At 41.7% G+C, this 23,101-nt stretch overlaps 1 protein-coding gene across 3 annotated transcripts in view; it reads left to right on the forward strand.

Annotated features, from left to right (window-relative positions):
- LOC150080164 (uncharacterized) overlaps window positions 1–23,101 on the forward strand; it is a 150,423-nt gene that overhangs the window by 91,476 nt on the left and 35,846 nt on the right. For all 3 annotated transcript variants that reach the window (XM_090381804.1, XM_090381803.1, XM_090381805.1), the window contains 2 exons: window positions 679–733; window positions 3,034–3,142. In XM_090381804.1, the coding sequence (XP_090237930.1) occupies window positions 679–733; window positions 3,034–3,142 (164 nt within the window). The remainder of the gene's footprint in view (window positions 1–678; window positions 734–3,033; window positions 3,143–23,101) is intronic.

Raw genomic sequence — 23,101 nt, forward strand, 5'->3', positions numbered from 1 at the left:
GGTGCCAGTCCTTAATACTAAAATATTAAGCAATCTACAGCAGTTGTGCAGAAAGACCGTTTTATTTAATCCTTAGAACGAGACATTCCACACTTTCTATAACAGTAAGACGTCCTCTTTTGTGGAAGCATGCGGATTTGCAATGTTCATACTCATGTTCACAGCCAACCCTTAAGTAGGAAACCTTCTGTATTATTTCTCATTCAGGTCCAATGTGAACAAATACTTCTGACCTTTCAGCCTTAAAATAACACATTTTTTTGAATGTGTTGTGCTAGTACAGTATATGAAAAACAAAGTAGTTGACAACAGTTAGCATAGGTATTATGACTGCAGTCCATCCACACGTGTGGAAAAGGTTTTTATTTAGTCCCTTCGAGAAGAGAGGAACTTTTGTAAAAAAAAATTTGAAGGCTTGATTGAGTTAGTCAGTCTCGAGTCAGGGTTGCATCACGGTCCTTAGTTACTTTGTTACAAAATGAAAAATATCTAAAAGAGATATGCTCCAATTAAAAACAATTCTGGAAAAAAATTAATATCATGTAAGTTAAATATCTCATCCTTTGTGATATGTTGCTATTTTCATACATATTTTAATTATTGCTTTTTGTTCAAATATTAACCTTTTAAGTGCATATTTCTCAATTTAATTGCTGAAATAAATTGATTCTTTTGCAGGTAAAGATAAAGCAAAAGTCTATGCTGTACGAGCAATTTTGGGAGTGCGGAGCAGGTATGATTTTACACAATTAGATTTTAAAAAAGTTCATTTTTCCTGAACATAAATTAAAAACAGGGTACACAGTAACTTATGAGTATTAGCAATGGCCATATGGTGCAAGGAAGCTTATGGCTTATGCTGAACCAGCCAAAAAATAAATAAAAATAAATAATAATAATAATAATAATAAATTTTTAAAAAATAAATAAGCGAAAAGGAAATAGACAACCTATGCGTTTACTTCCTCCCATAGGTAATTATCCAGCTGACCTTTGAATTTCCCCAAACTGTCAGCCTTTACTACCCATGTACTACCACCATTACTCTATGAACGAAAGTTAAATATGTAAAATAAAAACTAAAAAAGGAGTTTAGGACCGAAGGTCTCAGACTAGTTGGAAATTTACTAGATGAACAAGTTAGTGCAAAGCATCATTTTAGTTCATAGTAAATCACCGAAGTAGGTCAAATGGCATCGTTTAGTTACATCTCATATTAGCATTAGCATTAGCATTAGCAGAGGCATATGATGCAAGAAAGCAAGCTTATTCAGCATCAGCCAAAAAAAAAAAAAAACACACCACTCCCATTTCACCCCTCCGTTCGCTCGAAATACCTGTCCAGTTGAGCCTTAAATTTGTTTAGGCTATCAACTTCAACAACAAGTGATGGAAGTCGGTTCCACCAACCAACCACCCGCTGGCCAAAGGCAAATTTCCGCACATCTATCCGACATCCGTCCTTCCTCAATTTGAATTTATGCCCTCTGAGCTGATTATTCTGAGCAAGATGAAGAATCCCATTGGCATTGAGCATGCTCAAACCATTCAAGGCCTTATACACCTCTATCAGATCACCTCGCCGGTGCCTAGTCTCCAGACTCTGTAATTTGCAAAACTTAAGCCTTTCTTCGTAAGAGCAACCCTTTGTTCCATTCACTAATCTTGTTGCCCTTCTCTGTACCCGTTCCAGCAGCTCTACATCCTTCTTGAAATGAGGCCTCCAGACCTGTATACAGTACTCAAGATGTGGCCTAACCATTGCCTTATACAAGGGAATAATCACCTCCTTATCCCTGCTAGAAAAATTCCTGTATATCATTGACAAGACACCATGAGCTACTCTTGCAGCTCGTCTGCACTGCTCAGAGAACTTCATATCTGCCTGCACAATTACCCCCAGGTCCTTTTCATTCTCCACCACTGTCAGTGAAGTACCGCAGAGTTAATACGTTGCTCTGGGGTTACTGTTTCCCATATATAGTACTTTACATTTGTCAATGTTAAACTTCATTTGCCACCTCTCAGCCCATCTGTTCAACCTTTATATTGTGAATGCCTTCACGAGTTGCCGTGGCGCCTCCGTAGCCGGTGGGAAGGAGTAACAGTGCGTAGCATACGCTTCTTGATTAGACCGGGGTTCGAGCCCGTCACCACCAAATACGGAGGATGCGGAAAGGTCAGGGAATGACCACCGCATATCCCGGAGCAATATGGCCTTAGTTGCTAATGCTCCTAAAAAAAAAAACCAAATAACAACAACAACGAGTTGCCGTGATATTGCACTACCTCGAATAAGGAACGCTTTGCCAGTAGAGTAGACTAACGTTACTTATTCTCGGTGGATACCACAACCATCTGCATCCCTTCATCTGCAGACCATCTGCATCCCTTCATGGTCATTGTGCACCCACACAGTGGACTCTTCCAGGAGGACGATACGCCTCCCCACAGAGCTGTGGTGACTAGAACATGGTTCGAAGAGCATTCCGCAGATTTTATCACCATGGAATGGCCTCCCTGTTCACAGGACATGAACCCTGTGGAGCGTCTTTGGGATGCTGTGGAAAGGTCCGTTCGACCTTTGGATCCTCCACCCAGGAATGCGACGGAATTATGGACAGCTGTGCAGCAAGCATGGATGAAAATACCTGTGAAATGCTTTCATGAACTAGTGGACTCAATGCCTCGCCGTGTGACTACCCTTATCCAGGCGATAAGTGGGCCTACCTGTTACTAGGTACATATCCCATGATTTTAGTATTAGTAATTGTACAGTGAGTGTACAATTCTGTGGAACTTGCAGGGTGGAGTAGAGATGCACAATTTTCAAAAACTGTGGGAAGCAATTGCATCAGTTTGGACCAGTATCTGGCACACTATTATATAGGTGCATCTATGTAATAGTGTGCCAGATGCTAACACAGTAATTAAAAATTGGGTTGAAGTAAAATATTGTTACACAGGACCAGTATTGCTCATTATTTTTTTTATCTCTAATAGCCCGAGGAATGATTTTCTTTTTTTTTACAGAGTATTTCTGGAGATGTTATATGGCTTCACAACTGGCTTTGGACAGATGCCAGAATATTCTGTAAAAGCACCCACTCCAGCTTTGAGTAGTTCAAGTAATTTTTTACAGGTGAGTTTAATTTTTGTGCCCTAATACAATAGATTGGCAACGCCAGTCTTGTTAAATCAAATTTCACTTAATTCAAGGTCATCCCTAGCATTAAAAGGAAGTCATAGATGTTTTGAACTTATTTTGGCCTTTTCAAAATTATGAAAAGTAAGACTTTTTTGTCCTGTCCTTTCCTCTGTTTTTTTGCAGGATTTAATCTTTATTAGCATAGTAAATAGCACTAAATGCAAATCTTGAGTCTTAATAGGCCTTGCATTTAGAAGAGCAAGCTGGCACAGCAAGCACATTGTTTATGATCACTGTTCTTACATAGCATGTGAAAAAGTTCTGGGTTTGAATACTATTGATACAGGAGTGACTTTAATGGACTTTTTTCACATTGTAGCTGAGTTAGTTTTAATCAGTTGGTAAATGACAAATATGAAAATAGCACCTGAGTTAGTAGTTAATTCTTGTAATTTGTTGAAGGCAATAACCAAACAAAAAGGAAACAATTTTTGGGTTGACAACCTCAATTCTCAGATGTTTTACCATTGCATGTTTCTTAATGTTTTAAAAGTTACATATATATTATTGTATGGTTAATGTGATAGCATCAGATTGTACACAGCCATATAAAAGCAAAGTTTGCATAACACTACATCATGATATGTTTCATATTTCGAATCTCTTCACTAGTTACCCTACTCATGCATTTCAAATAAGTTACCCTCCCTAAACAGAAAAGTATATTGTTACTTATTCTCAGTTAAGTGCTACTACCCAGATAGCACTAGTTCACAGATATTTCCTGTTATATACATCCTGACTGGCCACTTTATTTAGATAAAGTTTGTACTATATGCAACAATAAATTTATAAAAAAATATGTAAATTGAAGATGTTACATGATATGTGACATGCAGGGGAGTACTGTAAAAAAAAAAAAAACTATACAACCTGAATAATGCTCAAATCAGTGCACTAACAACAGGAATCACAAAGAGCAACTGTACTTGTCAGCTGTTCAATTGATAGTGTCGTTAGGGTATTTAATCCTTAGATAACATCCATGAACAAATTCAGTTGTGGCTGAGAATGTAAGTAGCAAGGTATTTCAACATCCAGTGCAGACTGTTCAGTGTATGAATACCAAACAATGAGCAATAAACCTTTGCATTTAATATGAGGCACAAATGTGAAGGCCTTTTATTTCTGTAATGTAACCCTGTAATGAAGGGTTACATTACGAGATCTTCACAGAAACCACTGATCTGGGACACCAACTAGAAAATATGCTGCACTGGTGCCAGGATGCAAAGGATAAATGTGGGAGGACTGAAGGCAAGTCATGTAGTCTGATGAGTACTGATTTGCACTTTTTGCACAAATGGAAGGGTACATATGTACAGGAAACCACACAAGACTACAGAATCATAGTGTTGTGAACACTATGATACTACAGCTGGAAGTGTAATGGTTAGTGTGTTTTAAGTGGCAAAGTGACTAGAGGTGCCAGTATACTGTGTTTATAATTGAATATATAATACAAAAAGAGTTTTCTTTCGACAGTCAGTGTGAACGATAGGCTTGACTGAATGGACTGGAAGTGGTCTCAAATTGAAGCTATTTCTTTCTAGGTGTGCACAAAGTTGTTAAAATTTAAAAATTCAGAATAGTTTTATTTTACGGAACGGGCCAGTTTTGTACTAAAAACGAGAATAGTTCAACATTCACTTCATAGATGGAGCCACACGAGATGTTACCTGTTAAACAAACAGTTGTCTAAGTTGATAAGGCAATTTTTTTCTGATTAACAATTTGCACTTTAACTATTTAACTGATTAACAATTTGCACATTCATGTCCTTTGTTCCAAAAAAAAAAAATTCTCTACTACCGCTGCCTACCTTAAAAGATGTAATATCGGTGAAGATACACCATATTAAACCCATAACTTAAACTACGTATATAGTGCGAAGGCATCGTTTTTAATTGTATCTCACATTGTGGCTACCTTCGCAACGAGATACTGTACCAGGTATTGCACTACTTCGAATAAGTAACGCTTCTCTAGTAGAGAAGACTACTGTTATTTATTCTCAATGGATACCACCATCCAGACGGTCACCGTTTCAAAGTCGTTGGCCTATCATCGGTGGGTGGGCAGACAGGTATCCTAATAATACAAACATGCCATCACAGATGCCAAATGGTGTACAGAATGATACAATATTTGAAGAATGAATGAGCGAGGCATAATATGATATGGGTTTAAATTAACTATATAATATCGGTGTAGATACACTATACTTTACCCATAAATCAAACTACGTGCAACAACTGCTTAAATACTGGAACGTTTCCCAAACCGTGGAAACACGCCATTCTTAAGATTTTACATAAACCTGGTAAGCCACTAGATAATGCGAGATCCTACCGCCCCATAGCCTTGCTCTCTCACCTGGGAAAAGTGTTAGAGAGATTAATTGCCAATAAAATAACCACACTGCAGGGAGCCACAAGCTCCACATCCTCTCTTCAATACGGATTTAGGCAAGGGCTTGGATGCGAAGACGCCTTATTAGAACTCCACCACCTCATTGACTGCTCCACTTCCAAGTACGTTATGGCAATCTTTATCGATTTTGAGGGCGCTTTTGATAATTTATGGTGGGAAAGTGCCCTCAGCAGACTCCGTTCCAATCACTGCTCTCTTCAGCTTTATAAACTTGTTAGAAACTATTTTGCTGATCGCACCGTCACCGTCATCACTAAAAGCACGAAGATTAACAGATCTGTCTCCCGTGGTTGCCCCCAAGGATCTATTTTAGGTCCCTTGATTTGGAACCTAGTTCTCGATGATTGGCTGCTTAGGACTCCTGAATTTCAAAATGTGCGACAACTTGCGTATGCAGATGACATTATCATTTTAGTGAATGGAAACTCAAGATCTGAATTAGAACTCTATGCCAATAAAGTACTCTTTGAACTATCGTCCTGGTCCTCTAAGAACAAATTAAAATTATCCCCAACAAAATCGAAGATCATGATTTTTAAACACAAATTAGACTATCGCAGACCACCAGTTGTAAAACTTGACAAGAAATCACTTCCACTTGTCCGAAGCACCAAATTTTTAGGAGTCATCATCGACGACCGCTTTTCCTTTACTGAGCATATTCAACATCTGTCTGTCAAAGTTAAGAGTTTTACCGCGATGCTGCTCCAAATTACCAGACATGACTGGGGACTGAACACTAAAACCCTACATCTATTTTACAATGCTGCCATAATCCCAATTACAACCTACGCTGCCAGCCTTTGGTTTAGACGTACTGCACTCAAAACAGTACAAACCAAGTTATCCACTATTCAACGTTGCTTTCTCCTCAGCCTACTTCACGTTTGCCGAACAGTATCAACTCCAGCTTTACAGACTCTTGCAGGCACCATACCACTTGACTTGCATGTTGTGTTTAGAGGGCTTTGCTTTTACATCCGCAAAGGCATTTCCGTGGAATTTCAGGGAATCATTGTTAACCCTCAGACTGATCCCAAAACTGAGCGAACCAGATGCTGGAATTTGTTAGTGAATACCTGGCAGAATAGATGGAATTCTACCGAAAAAGGAGCTATCACCAAAAACTTCGTTCCCGACGTAACTGCACTACTTGCATCATCCACCAGAAAATGGTTTTCACCCTCACTGTTTACCTCCTACATACTAACTGGGCATGGTTCGCTTAACGCAAAACTCTACCAATTCAGACTTTCCAATACAGTCTCCTGTCGATGTGGGCTACCGGAAGACTCTCCTCACGTACTTTTTGAATGCTCCATTTACGATGATCTAAGATCGGCTCTTAAGGCAACAGTACCAAACTTGTGTCCCGGAGGTGAGAAGATACTCATTTCTGTCAACAATTTCCAGGCCCTTCAAACCTTCTGCAATGCTGCTTTTAATCGCAGGAAGGCTCTCAACCTCAATGTTAATTCAAGAAATGAAACTGAAAATGCATCATAAATCATAATACAACTGTGCGCTGCCTCGTCGTCCTGATGACGTCATATACAAAATTGTTGTGGCTTTCAAGAACACACAAAGATTTTGACAGATGCTGCACTTCTCTGACTCATCCTTTATCAAGACTCTCTTCAACTAAACCTCTGCTCAGTGATACCGTCATCTACCAGAGACTTCTGACACCACTCCAGATTAACAGAATTCAGAATTATATCTAGAACTTGTTCCTGCCGATCATGATTGAATGACATTACAACTTCTGTTTGACAATACACCTTTTCTCTTTGTGGACCACTTTGGGCAGCACTGCATACAGATGTGGGCAAGAAATGGATAAAGATTTTATTTTTATTTTTTATTTTTTTTTTTTTTTACTTTATGCTATTCTCATCCTTATTTCTTCGTCTTCTGCTGTCCTTTCTCCTGGGAGTGTGTGTGTGTGTGTGTGTGTGTGTGTGTGTGTGTGCGTGTGTGTGTGTGTGTGTGTGTGTGCGTGCGCGCGCTGTTGCCGGCTTGCTGGCGCGGGGTTCTTTTGAATGGCTCCAAATCCTCTTTGGACATTCAGTACGTGACTGTTGAGGTTGGCCATGGTTCTTGCGCAGTTGTGGCCTACCTCCCCGTGGTGTAGACGGACACTGGGCAGGCTTTCCAGGTGATCGCCTGCCTGGTGACAAAACGGCCAGAAACAACTAAACAACACAACAACACACACACTGCACGAACATAACGTTACACACATTTCTGGCCTGTTACAGTGCTTTCTGTAACCATCACAGTGTACAAAGACGGAGATGAACTTTCGTTCAGGTGCCGTCCTACATAAGATACTATACATGTCTACATGTCTACATACTGTAAAAGCATCGAGAACGAGAGTAGTCTTGTGCAGACGAAGTTTTTACTGCTCCTGGAATAGAGAAGTTTTTTCTGTTTTATTAGCTTAAATTGGCATATTAACTTATTTTCTAGAGTAGCTTTATATTCCTAGTTACAATACTTAGTTTTAAAGTTTAACTTAGATAGAAATTTTGTAGGTATTACTTAGTATCGGTAAGGGTATCAAATCCACGTGTTACAAATGGACGCTCCACTAAATGAGAAGTTTTTTAGCCATATTTAGCCGCTTTAATGACCAATTGTTATATTAAATTATTTTGCGCGATGTAAGTAGTGTAAGGAAATCAGGCGACAACTCAGCGTTGTTATGGGCCTATATGAGAGCTTGAAGGAGAGGGTGGATGCCCTCGAAGGATCTAAATTGAGAGGCCAATCAAGCTCTCAACTGCCCACATCAACGCCAGAGTCATCACGAAACACATCGGCAACCCCCAATACAGAATGCGCTGGTCCGACAGGAACCAGCAGTTGTTTGTGACTCTATTGTCAGGGAAACGGGGAACATGGTATGTAAAAAGGATAGCATTAGCATTAGTAGAGGCATATGATGCAAGAAAGCAAGCTTATTCAGCATCAGCCAAAAAAAAAAAAAAAAAAACACCACTCCCATTTCACCACTCCGTTCGCTCGAAATACCTGTCCAGTTGAGCCTTAAATTCGTTTAGGCTATCAACTTCAACAACAAGGGATGGAAGTCTGTTCCACCAACCAACCACCCGCTGGCTAAAGGCAAATTTCCGCACGTTTATCCTACATCTGTCTTTCCTTAATTTGAATTTATGCCCTCTGAGCTGATTATTCTGAGCAAGATGAAGAATCCCATTGGCATTGAGCATGCTCAAACCATTCAAAGCCTTATACACCTCTATCAGATCACCTCGCCGGTGCCTAGTCTCCAGACTCTGTAATTTGCAAAATTTAAGCCTTTCTTCGTAAGAGCAACCCTTTGTTCCATTCACTAATCTTGTTGCCCTTCTCTGTACCCGTTCCAGCAGCTCTACATCCTTCTTGAAATGAGACCTGTATACAGTACTCAAGGTGTGGCCTAACCATTGCCTTATACAAGGGAATAATCACCTCCTTATCCCTGCTAGAAAAATTCCTGTATATCATTGACAAGACACCATGAGCTACTCTTGCAGTCTGCACTGCTCAGAGAACTTCATATCTGCCGACACAATTACCCCCAGGTCCTTTTCATTCTCCACCACTGTCAGTGTAGTACCGCAGAGTTGATACGTTGCTCTGGGGTTACTGTTTCCCATATGTAGTACTTTACATTTGTCAATTTTAAACTTCATTTGCCACCTCTCAGCCCATCTGTTCAACCTTTCCAGATCCTGTTGCAGCAGCATAGCGTCAATGGTGTCCTTAACAACCCTGCCAACCTTTGTATCATCTGCAAACTTGAACATTAAACTTGATATCCCATCATCAGTATCATTCATAAACACCTAAAACAACAACGGACCCAACACTGAACCCTGAGGAACTCCACTAATAACATTAGTCCACGTTGAGCAGTGTCCATTGATTACCACTCTCTGTCTTCTGCCACTCAACCATCCCCTTATCCATAGCAGCAATTTGCCTCCAATGCCACACTGCTTCAATTTGTGCAGAAGTCTTCCATGTGCAACAGTATCAAAAGCCTTTCTAAGATCCAAATATATAATATCAAAGTTATTCCCTGCATCCAGTTCTTTTGTGACTACATCATAGTATCCAATCAAATTGGTCAGGCAAGACCTGCCCTTAACAAAACCATGCTGCGTCTGAGCTATAACTGAATTCTTGTCTAGATGATCCTGTAGTGCTTCTTTAACCAGTGCCTCCATTAATTTACCTGGAACAGAAGTTAAACTAACAGGTCTATAATTATTTGTGTCAGCCTTTGATCCACCTTTGTGAATTGGGGTTACATTTGCACATCTCCAGTCTATGGGTACCTCCCTGAGTCCAAAGAAGCTCTCATAATTATGGCTAGGGGTTTGCTTACTTCCTTTGCTGCCTCCTTTAATATAACCGGATAGATCCCATCCACCCCAGGTGCCTTTTTTATGTTTATCCTCAACAATCTCTCCTCCACTTTCCTCTCAGTTATTACAAAATCATCCAGCTCACTGCAATGTTTACTTTACCTACATCATTCTCCTTCCTGAATAACTCCTCATCCGTGAATGTAGATGCAAAATACTCGTTTAGATTGTTAGCCACCTGAGCAGGATCCTCAACTGTTGAACCATCAATATCCAGTGGACCAATCTGATTCATCCCTTTCCTTCTTGAGTTCGAATAGGTAAAGAACTCTTTTCTGTTTTTCTTTGCATCCTTTGCCAAGGATTTTTCGTAGTCTGCCTTTGCCTGCCTAACTCCTTTGTGACTTGGTTACAGACCAACTTATATCTATCATAGGCTTCCATGTCACCCATTAATTTGTATGTATCCCATGCATTTTTCTTCTCTGCCACATGTCTCATTAGTTCATCTGACAACCATTTAGGCCTAAACCTTGAACAATATTTCTTAGTTGGTATGTAAAGCCTGGTAGCCTCTAAGATTAGTTTCTTGAATGCTTCCCATTTTGAGTTTGCTGTTGGTAACATCATCAGTTGGTCCCACTGTATAGAATTTAAATACTGTCTCAGACCATCATAGTCGCCTTTACGAAAACAAAATCCCTTCTCTTTACCTCTGATGGTAGATACCTCCTTGAGTAAATCCCACTTCAACACACTGTGATCACTGCCACCTAGTGGTTCATTTATCTGGAGATTCTTAATGCATGAAGAATCACTACTGATAATCAGATCAAGAGTATTGCTCCCTCTTGTTGCCTCACGAACATGCTGATGTAGAAAACAATCATCCAATAAATCCACAAAAGCCTAGCTAGTGTGCGAGTGACCAACCCACAAATTCCAGTCAATATCTTGGAAATTAAAATCCCCCATTATAAGACTCTCTGATTTACTGGCCCACTCTATTTCCCTGTACAATATCTTATTATACTCATCAGAGTCATTAGGCCTATAGCACACTCCTACTCTCAATTTTGATTTCTCTATGCTTATGTCACACCAAACTGACTCGACACTGCCCTGTCCATCGATGTCGACTGGCTTCACTTCCTTGGACTTTATGTGTTTCTTAACTAATAGCATAACCCCTCCTCCCCTCCTGTCCTGTCTATCCTTTCTATACACATTGTATTCCCCAAATTCCAGTTCCGCATTCCTTATATCTGTGTGACACCACGTCTCTGATATCCCAACAATATCTGCCTTTGATGTTTTGAGCAATACCTCAAATTCATCAAATTAATTTACCAAACTCGTAGCATTGGTGTACACACAGGTATACATGCACCTGTTTCTATTCTTGGCTACCCTAACACAACCCATGTGTTTACTTGTTCCGCAATGACTCCCAGCAGTCTCTGAAATATCCTGTATCTTGTTTTTCAGGCTTCTGCTCATTTCAATAGAAGCAGTGCATGAATCACTTCCACCTCTGCCAGTGGCTACTGTTAATCTATTAGTCCTTGTATCCCCCCCAACTAGCAGTTTTCCGACCCACCTAACTCTGCCTCGACAGCATCAGCAAAAATTCTTGCACCCTTTCTATTTAAGTGTATCCCATCCCTGTAGAAGCAATCTCTCCTGTTAACAAGTACAGTCCAGGCTGAAAAAAATTCTACCCCTTGAGCCTTGCACAGTCCCTCCAGGGCCGAATTGATCGACAAGTCTCTCATCATATACTCCTATCATATACATAGGCTCCCATCATATACTCTCATCATATACATAGGCTCTCATCATATACTCTCATCATATATACGGATAGGTGGAAAAGGACCAGAGTATGTCTGCCAGGGGCAAAGGTTGATGACGTTGTAGAGCGGATATCATCTTTTAAGGGCACAAAAGGTTATATAGTTGTACACGTTGGCACTAATGATATTAAGAACAGGAGACCGGCGGAATTACTTAACAAGTACAGGTCACTGTTGAAAAAAAGCCGTGAATTGGGGTTGAATTTTAAAGTTTTTGCAATTCTGCCCAGACACAATAAGACCTACGTCTGAAGCAGAGACAACCTGACACAGGACTTGATTCATGTATGACCCTGCGACTGGGATCTGACTCCCACATTGAAAAAGAACACCAAAGAAGATCCGGTTCAGATCGCTTGGACCCGCACGTGCTCACAACTGTCAATGCCTGATGGCGATCAGTACCGGGCTCCCTTGCCTGATACCTTTACTCCCTTTCCCCTGGTGGGGAGGAGGAGACAGTCTTTTCTCCTCCCACCTCTGCCAACCCTGATTCTTCTCCTGGTGGGGCTTGGGCCTGCCTCACTGAAAATCCTAGGGTCGTCTTCTCTATCGTCCCCATACTTCTGTCTCTTCCCCCCAGCCTTCAGTCTCCCCCTCTGCCTAATACGCCAGCGTATAACCCCACACAAACTGCAAAAACTTAACTTCGTCCAAATTAAATCGCATACACCTCAATTGGCTTTTGTAATTCCAGCGCTCACCCCTACCGAGTTTTTTTTTTTTTTGGCCCAAGCCACTGAAATCTCAGGAAACTAGGTGGCAGGGCCTGTCAGAGTAAAATTTCATTCTGTGTACCTGGTCTGCCTCCACGAGGCCAAGTGTGGACAACGTTGGGCCCCAGTAGGGGTCCAGCGGCTAAACGGCCAGATGAACAACGATACACAACACCACACATATACAAAATCCACACACTTTTAAATCTCTGGCCTTCCCAGTGAACTGGTACACCTACAATGAAAGCAACGCGGAGATGGGAGAAACCCCTGGTGCCGTTAGACATCAATACACTTTACACTTTACACTTACACAATAGGAGGGAGTATATGATGAGAGCCTTGTCGATCCATTAGGCCCAGGAAAGATTATGCAAGGCTCAAGGGGTAGAAATTTTTTCAGCCTGGTCTGTACTTGTTAACAGGAAAGACTGCTTCTACAGGGATGGAATACACTTAAATAGAAAGGGTACAAGAATATTTGCTGATGCTATCGAGGCAGTGTTAGGTGGGTCGGAAAACTGCTAGCTTGGGGGTATACAAGGACTAATAGATTCACAGTAGCCACTGGCAGAGGTGAAAGTGACTCTTGCACTGCTTCTATTGAAACGAGCAGCAGCTCATTTAAATTTTGGTGTGACATAAACATTGGGAGATCAAAATTAAGAGTAGGAGTGTGCTATAGGCCTAATGACTCTGATGAGTATAATAAGATATTGTACAGGGAAATAGAGTGGGTCAGTAAATCAGAGAGTCTTATAATTGGAGATTTCAATTTCCCAGATATTGACTGGAATTTGTGGGTTAGTCACTCACACGCTTGTAAGGCTTTTGGGGATTTATTGGATGATTGTTTTCTACATCAGAATGTTCGGGAGGAAACTATAGGGAGTAATATTCTTGATCTGATTATCAGTAGTGATTCTTCATGCATTAAGAATATGCAAATAAAGTAACCATTAGGTGGCAGTGATCAGTGTGCTAAAGTGGGATTTACTCAAAGAGGTAACTACCATCAGGAGTAAAGGGAAGGGTTTTTGCTTTCATAAAGGCGACTACGATGGTCTGAGACAGTATTTAAATTCTATACAGTGGGACCAACTGATGATGTTACCAACAGCAAACTCAAAATGGGAAGCATTCAAAGAACTAATCTTGGAAGCTACTAGGCTTTACATACCAACTAAGAAATATTGTTCAAGGTTTAGGTCTAAATAGATGTCACATGAACTGATATCGCAGAGAAGAAAAAATGCATGGGATACATATAAATTAATAGGTGACATGGAAGCCTATGATAGATATAAGCTGGTCTGTAACCAAGTCACAAAGGAGATTAGGCAGGCAAAGGCAGATTATGAGAAATCCTTGGCAAAAGGATGCAAAGAAAAACAGCAAAGAGTTCTTTACCTATATAAACTCTAGAAGGAAAGGGATGAATCAAATTGTTCCACTGGATATTGATGGTTCAATAGTTGAGGATCCTGCTTAGGTGGCTACCAAACTAAACGAGTTATTCAGGAAGGGAAATGCCAGAGGTGAAGTAAACTCTAGCGGTGAGCTAGATGATTTTGTAATAACGGAGAGGAAAGTGGAGGAGAAATTGTTGAGGATAAACATAAAAAAGGCGCCCGGAGTGGATGGGATTTATCCAGTTATATTAAAGGAGGCAGCAAAGGAAGTACGAAAACCCTTAGCCATAATTATGAGAGCTTCTTTGGACTTAGGGGAGGTACACATAGACTGGAAAAGTGCAAATGTAACCCCAATTCACAAAGGAGGATCAAAGGCTGACACAAGTAATTATAGACCTGGGAGTTTAGCTTCTGTTCCAGAAAAATTAATGGAAGCACTAGTTAAAGAAGCACTGCAGGATCATCTAGACAAGACTTCATTATAGCACGGAGACAGCATGGTTTTGTTAAAGGAAAGTCTTGCCTGACCGATTTGATTGGATACTATGATGCAGTCACAAAAGAACTGGATGGTGGGAATAAATTTGATATTATATATTTGGATCTTAGAAAGGCTTTTGATACTGTTGCACATGGAAGACTGCTGCACAAATTGTAGCAGTGTAGCATTTGAGGCAAATTGCTGCTATGGATAAAGGGATGGTTGAGAGGGAGAAGACAGAGAGTGGTAATCAATAGACACAGCTCATCGTGGACTAACGTTATTAGTGGGGTCTCTCAGGGTTCAGTGTTGGGTCCATTGTTGTTTTCTGTATTTATAAATGATATTGATGATGGTATATGATGATGGCTTAATGTCCAAGTTTGCAGACGATACAAAGGTTGGCAGGGTTGTTAAGGACACTACTGACGCTATGCTGCTTCAACAGGATCTGGGAAGGTTGAGCAGATGGGCTGAGAGGTGGCAAATGAAGTTTAACATTGACAAATGTAAAGTACTACATATGGGAAACAGTAACCCCACTACACTGACAGTGGCAGAGAATGAAAAGGACCTGAGGGTATTTGTGCAGGTAGATATGAAGTTTTCTGAGCAGTGCAGACGACCAAGAGTAGCTCATGGTGTCTTGTCAACGACATACAGGAATTTTTCTAGCAGGGATAAGGAGGTGATTATTTCCTTGTATAAGGCAATGGTCAGACCACACCTTGAGTACTGTATACAGGTCTGGAGGCCTCATTTCAAGAAGGATGTAGAGCTGCTGGAACGAGTACAGAGAAGGGAAACAAGATTAGTGAATGGAACAAAGGGTTGCCTTTACGAAGAAAGGCTTAAGTTTCGCAAATTTTTACAGTGTCTGGAGACTAGGCACCGGCGAGGTGATCTGATAGAGGTGTATAAAGCCTTGAATGGTTTGAGCATGCTCAATGCCGATGGGATTCTTCCTCTTGCTCAGAATAATCACCTGAGAGGGCATAAATTCAAATTGAGGAAAGACAGATGTAGGATAGATGTGCGGAAATTTGCCTTTAGCCAGCGGATAGTTGGTTGGTGGAACAGACTTCCATCTCTTGTTGTGGAAGTTGATAGCTTGAATAAATTTAAGGCTCAGCTGGACAGGTATTTCTAACAAACGGAGGGATGAAATGGAAGTGTTTTTTTTTTTTTTTTTTTTCTGGCTGATGCTGCATAAGCTTGCTTTCTTGCATCATATGCCTCTACTAATGCTAATGCATCCATTTTAATTGTACTACAATTAAAAGCGAATGAGATACAATTACAAACGATGACTTCACACTTTGTACATAATTTAATTTATGAGTAAACTATGGTGTATCTACAATGATATTATGTAGTTGATTTAAACCCATATTATATTATGCCTTGTGCATTGATCCTTCAAATATTGCGTCATTCTATACACCATTTGGCATCTCTCATATTGTGGAACCACTTCGCAACTGTGAAGCCATGTTTGCATTATTAGGATATCTGCCCACCCACCGATGGTAGGGCAACACCTTTGAACCTGTGCTATTTTGTTAGTGGAGGACATTCTGTAAGAAATCTGAGGAAAATTTTTCTGGATACTGTAAGTGTTAATTTTAATTCTTTTGCTGACCCTTGTATAGTTTTCCAGGGTAGGATTAAGCGCCTGTGGCCACGGTTCTTTTTTTTTTTTTTTTTTTTTTTGTTGAAAATGAGTTTCTATATACGTGAGATAACTTTGGAGTTAGCATTAGCATTAGTAGAGGCATATGATGCAAGAAAGCAAGCTTATTCAGCATCAGCCAAAAAAAAAAAAAAAAAAACCCTCTCCCATTTCACCCCTCCGTTCGTTCGAAATACCTGTCCAGTTGAGCTTTAAATTTGTTTAGGCTATCAACTTCAACAACAAGTGATGGAAGTCGGTTCCACCAATCAACCACCCGCTGGCCAAAGGCAAATTTCCGCACATCTATCCGACATCCGTCCTTCCTCAATTTGAATTTATGCCCTCTGAGGTGATTATTCTGAGAAAGATGAAGAATCCCATTGGCATTGAGCATGCTCAAACCATTCAAAGCCTTATACACCTCTATCAGATCACCTCGCCGGTGCCTAGTCTCCAGACTCTGTAATTTGCAAAACTTAAGCCTTTCTTCGTAAGAGCAACCCTTTGTTCCATTTACTAATCTTGTTGCCCTTCTCTGTACCCGTTCCAGCAGCTCTACATCCTTCTTGAAATGAGGCCTCCAGACCTGCATACAGTACTCAAGATGTGGCCTAACCATTGCCTTATACAAGGGAATAATCACCTCCTTATCCCTGCTAGAAAAATTCCTGTATATCATTGACAAGACACCATGAGCTACTCTTGCAGCTCGTCTGCACTGCTCAGAGAACTTCATATCTGCCTGCACAATTACCCCCAGGTCCTTTTCATTCTCCACCACTGTCAGTGTAGTACCGCAGAGTTGATACATTGCTCTGGGGTTACTGTTACCCATATGTAGTACTTTACATTTGTCAATGTTAAACTTCATTTGCCACCTCTCAGCCCATCTGTTCAACCTTTCCAGATCCTGTTGCAGCAGCATAGCATCAGTAGTGTCCTTAACGACCCTGCCAACCTTTGTATCATCTGCAAACTTAGACATTAAACTTGATATCCCATCATCAATATCATTCATAAACACCGAAAACAACAATGGACCCAACACTGAACCTTGAGGAACTCCACTAATAACATTAGTCCACGTTGAGCAGTGTCCATTGATTACCACTCTCTGTCTTCTGCCACTCAACCATCCCCTTATCCATAGCAGCAATTTGCCTCCAAGTTCACTCTGGATGCAGAGTATGAACCAAGATAGGTGATTGATGGATTAGTAAAATGTTTGAATTTATTGAGATTGAAGAGATTTACTCTCCTGCCTTTGATGAAAGGACTGCGTGACTAGAGATACATTGTTGAGAGGTTTTCCTTTTGAAAACCAAATCATACACCCCCATTTGGTGCGTAGTATTAGAAAATATATAACTAAGAACGATATCCAGTTGAAATGCCGAATATGTATTTGAAAAACTCATTAGAAGAAAACGGTAAAGTTACGAGAATACAAATGCATGCGTGGGAGGGCTTCCCAGAGTTATATACGGAAAAAGTCAAGATGCAAATGGAAATGAGAAAGCCGGTTCCCAATATTATTTATGTCTTGGGAAACTGACTACTTCTGAACTATAGAGGGGTAAAGAAAAAATGTTTGAAGTGTGACAGCTGGGACCATTTAGGTGCGCATTGCACGAAAGGGGCGTTGTTTTAATTGTGAAGAAGTTGGGTACATTAGTAGCAACTGCCCAAAAGCATGCAGTAAATGCGATGAAACAAACCACAAAGCGGGCAGCTGCCCAGCTAGATCATATGCAGAGGCCATTAGAGTAGGGGAGGGAAGTGAAGAGAATTTGAAACATGGTCATTTTAAAGCCACGGTGAGCCACAGAAAAAGGTACTTTCAGTAGAACCAGCGAACTTAATAACAGGAATATGGGAGGGGAAAGGGTCTATAGACACGAGACCAGAAACCACCACTTTAATGGAAATAGAAGAAAGAGCAAGAGGTCAGAAGAGGGGGAGAAACAGAGAAGGTGAAACAAGGAGGAAGCAAACTGCAGAGGAAGATAATATCACCATACAAGATCTGAGCGAGTCGATTTCGAAGCAGAAGGGATATTAGGGGAAGGAAGGGAAAAGGTATTGGGTGTAGCGCATTTAAAGGAATATGTACCACCAGGACAGGGAAAGCTGGGGGAAAGGCTAATAGAATGGGAGCAACGTCTGGGAAAATCCAGAATAATATTAGAACAAATGGGAGAAGGAAAGATAGGAAAAATACAATTTATGTGGAGGGATATTTTTTTGGTAATCTAGTAGGGAAAACTCTTTTAGGAATCGCACAGCATTTAAGTAACTCCCGAATCACATTGATCCAGGGGCAAGAAAAATCCTCCGCTAAATGGCTAGTTATGTTCCTGCGGCTCATCGGCAGGAACATAACTAGCCAATTTCTCTGAAGGAAGAAGCAAACTGCAGAGGAAGATAATATCACCATACAAGATCTGATCCTTTTTGGAGAAATGAAAAGGGGTAAATCGCCAAATGCGAATGTACTAATAACAGAATTTAACAGAATTTTACAAGCTTGGGAAAAGATTGGGCTAATTTTGCCTGCAATATTCTCGGGTTTCTTCATGCACCGCCAGAGAGGAAGACTGTTGCCATGAAAGGGTGTACCTGGTCAGCAATGATGTTTAGGTGTAAAGTGTAAGGTATGTTAGTGTCTAACAGCTCCTGGGATTTCTCCCACCTCCACGGGTGTACATTGTATCGGGGACAGAGATTTGAAGTGTATGGGGGTTATGTACTGTATATTGTGTTGTGCCCTTTGTTCCTCCAGTCTGTTCGCCGCCCAGCACCTAGTGGGACCCAACGTTACCCCACCGTGCCACGGGGAGGCTGACCGGGTGTACCACTGATGCTAGAGTACTCTGGCGGGTCCTACCACCTACTTTCCTGGGATTTCAGTGGCTAGGATCAGATTTGAGAATAAGATGATCGGCTGTTTCTTGAGCAACGGTTGTAATTTTAACAGAGCGGAGGATTGTTAGCTGATAACTTGTTCTAGGCCCAAATAGGTCAGGCAATAATTTTGATGTATTTAGATTTAGACCTGTGGGGTGTGTATATATATATATATAAATAAAAATATAAAAAATCCGTTGTGTAAGAGAAAAGTAAGGGAGGAAGGCAGAAGGAAGGGGCCGACAGGGAAGATGGCCCTTTGATGACGTGGCATGTCCAGTGCCTCACCAGAGAGAAGAGTGGGGTGGCGGGTGGACGAAAAACCATCCCCACACAAAAAAAAAATATATACAGGGTGTTTCAGTTAAACGTTTCAGAACTTCTAAGAGGGGTAGGGTACATCCTGACAACTCGAAATCATATAGCAATGTGGGGTCGGAAATGCTTTCCTGAAGCGGTGTTGTACACAGAAGCACCATAAAGAAAAGAGACCGTAAGTGAGAAAGGCGTGCATTGTAGCCCCACGGGCTACAATGCACGCCTCACATCTCCGACGCATGGACATCCGAACATTCTGGAATACTCCAGGCGAATTTCGAATTTCTTCGGCAGCTACTGCGATTCTTGCAACCAGCTCCTCAGCATTGTCAACAGGGGTGTCATAAACTAGCGATTTCATATGACCCCAGAAATAAAAATCAAAACATGATAGGTCGGGTGACCGAGCAGGCCAACGCACGGGACCACCACGTCCGATCCACTGTTGACCAAATGTGACATCCAGGTAGTTACGAACATCTCCGCTATAATGGGCAGGGGCTCCATCGTGTTGGAACCACATTGTCTGTTGCGTCGATGCAGAAATCTGTTCGTCTCTCAAAAGTTGTGGCAATACTTGCTGCAGAAAGATCAAGTAGATAGGTCCGGTTAGACGACACGGTAACAGGTAAGGTCCGATGAGGTGATCTCCCATAATACCGGCCCATACATTGACCGAAAATCGAATCTGTGCTGCACGACGTCGTATTGCATGCGGGTTCTCGACCGCCCAGATATGGTCGTTATGCGTGTTGAAAATTCCTTCCCTTGTGAAGGAATTTTCACGGTCATATGAAATCGCTAGTTTATGACACCCCTGTTGACAATGCTGAGGAGCTGGTTGCAAGAATCGCAGTAGCTGCCGAAGAAATTCGAAATTCGCCTGGAGTATTCCAGAATGTTCGGATGTCCATGCGTCGGAGATGTGAGGCGTGCATTGTAGCCCGTGGAAGAAACTTCGAACACTTACTTTAATCCATGTACCTTTTGCTTCTTTTCATGTATTATTAAAACGATTTCTCACTTACGGTCTCTTTTCTTTTTATGGTGCTTCTGTGCACAATACCGCTTCAGGAAAGCATTTCCGACCCCACATTGCTATATGATTTCGAGTTGTCAGGATGTACCCTACCCCTCTTAGAAGTTCTGAAACGTTTAACTGAAACACCCTGTATATATCATTGTGTAAGAGAAAAATAGGGGGAGTAAAAGGACGGATGGTAGGAAACAGAAGAAAGAAGCCGAGAAAAAAAAAGAGAGAGAGAGAGATACCCCACAAGTGCTGGTAGGTACAGCTAGCACGGCCTGTCAGTAGGAGCCGACAACTTGGTGGAAATCCAGCAGCGTGAGTGCTGCTATGGTGGGTCACGTTCAGGAAGGGCTAGTCCAGATGTCGTCATTGGGACTCCATTTGATGAGTCTGTGTCGCATCCAGTAGTCCATGATAATGAATATTGGGGGTGGTCAAAACCGGGAGTCCAAGATATGATGGTCTAGTCCAGGGATCAATGGTAGGTCTCTTCTTTGATTGCACTGCTGGTATTGTCCCAACCTAGTGGGGAGACCAGTTGACTACTTGAGATGTGAGGGATCAAGTTGGGTTCTGTACTCCGGATGGTTTGTTGGTCATGTCTTGTGTAAGTTTGTCCAAGGCATTATCATCCATGGCTCAGTGATGCGTAGCAACAATTGGCAGTCATGGTTGTTTTGACCTATTGATTTGGGTGCTATGATTGTGGTAGCACTTTCTGCCTGGTAAATAGGTCCATTTAAAATTGAGTCAAGGCTCGGTAAGTTTCTTCATTCTGTAGGGTGAGGTGTTCTTGATTTTGGTAGTTGAAGCGTAGTTTCATTATTTGGATCCTCCTGAAGTCCTCGTAGATTTCACAGCTGTGGGCAAGGTGCTCCCACGTCTGATCCTCTCCACAGTGGCAGCGGGTGAGTCTGAAATCCTGAAGTTGTTGTTGTTGTTTGGTTTTTAGGAGCATCAGCAACTAAGGCCATATTGCTCCGGGAATATGCAGTGGTCATTCCCTGACCTTTCCGCATCCTCCATATTTGGTGGTGACGGGCTCGAACCCCGGTCTAATCAAGAAGCGTGTGCTACGCACTGCTGCTCCTTCCCACCTGACTACGGAGGCGCAAAATCCTGAAGTCATGTAGTTTTTTCTGGAAGGAGCCATGTCCAGTGAGGAGGTAGGTAGCATAGAGTCCCGGTGAAAACCAGCCAGGTGTGAAGGGGTAGGAGGCCCTGACATCCAGGAGGAATATTTTGGTGACAGTGCCTTTAGTTGAGGTCTGCCATCTTTCTTGCCAGGTGTCTGCTAGATGTTCATTAAGTCTCTTCTTTTCAGCATTTCTATTATTTGCTGGGTCAGTGGTGAAGCCGGCACAGGTAACTTCTCTTCCTTTGGCTAATTGGTAGAGCAACCCATGACAAACAATCTCCAGGTCCAGTGGAAGAAATCCAGTGAGGACCTGGAGTGCATGGGTGCTGACAGTGCAACAGTCACGCGAGGACAGGAGAAGAGAACCATGGATAGTTCCTAGGTCCGATCTGTTTACAAACTCTATTGGTCTTCTTGTACCAGACTCCAAAGGCATAGGTGCTTGCCGGGATGAAAAGTGCCTTATATAAGAGGAAGTGCGTTCTCTTCTTTAAGCCCGAGTCCTTTCAGGCAACCCTTGAGACTTGGGCAGCATACTTCCTGATCTTAACCTGGGTTGGTGTAGATGAGGGGTGAAGGAAAGGTTTTTGTCTAAGATCAAACCTAGATTTTAGTTTTACTGTAACACAATTGACCTTGATTTGGGGTGATCTTCCCAAATCAAGGGTACCTTTTAGTAGGATCGAATTGGTTTTCTCTGGGGAGATCTTTAGGTTGTTATGCTCTGCCCAAGCTTGAAGGGTGGAGATGGCCTGGTTGGCAGTTGCTTCTAGTTGGGCTGTTATTGGCAGAAAAGAGCATCTGCATAGGACTGAGTCTGTACATTGTTAGTTTGGTGTTCAAGAAATCATCCAGCACCAGATTCCAGAGGACAGACCCCTGAAGGAATCCCCTGAAGACTGGTCTGGAGACACTGAAGTGGGGGAGCAGACACAACTTTCCAGTCCTGGAGATAGATCTTGATGCATCTATATGTTTTCTGGAACTTGTGCCCTCTGCAGCCTGCCCAGGACGCTGGGCCACCCGAGAGAATCGAAGGCACCAGCAAAGTCGAAGGAGATTAGTAAAAACTATTTGGAGTTGCAGTTGGTAGCAGCTTCAATGATTGTTTCCAGTATATCAATCGTGGAGCATCCTTACCAGAAACTGTACTGGTTAGGCGAGGAGAGACCAGTGTTATTGTAGTGGGCTTCTATTCTATGGGAGATTATCCGTTCGAGAAGTTTGCTGAAGAATGGCAGCAGTGCAATGGGCCAGTAAGATTGTGGCAGATCATGTGGTTTCGTTGCATTCTTCAATATAAGTCTAACGGTTGCAGTCTTCCATTGTGTGGGGAAGAATCCTTGTTGGAGACAGTGGTTTAACAGGTTGAGTATGGTAGTGGGAATAAGTTCAATGGCTGTCTAGACGATTTCTGGATCGAGTATGTCTCTGCCTGGAGAATTCTTGTTTCTGATTCTAGATGCAGCTAAGTTGAGCTCGGTTGAGGAGAAGGGTTCTTCAATTGCAGTTGTGCAATATGTTTCATTTTATGTTTAGGTA

This window comes from Mastigoproctus giganteus, chromosome 9, assembly GCF_048544385.1.
Source record: "Mastigoproctus giganteus isolate SK-2022 chromosome 9, ASM4854438v1, whole genome shotgun sequence".
In the NCBI taxonomy this organism is placed as follows: Eukaryota; Metazoa; Arthropoda; class Arachnida; order Uropygi; family Thelyphonidae; genus Mastigoproctus; species Mastigoproctus giganteus.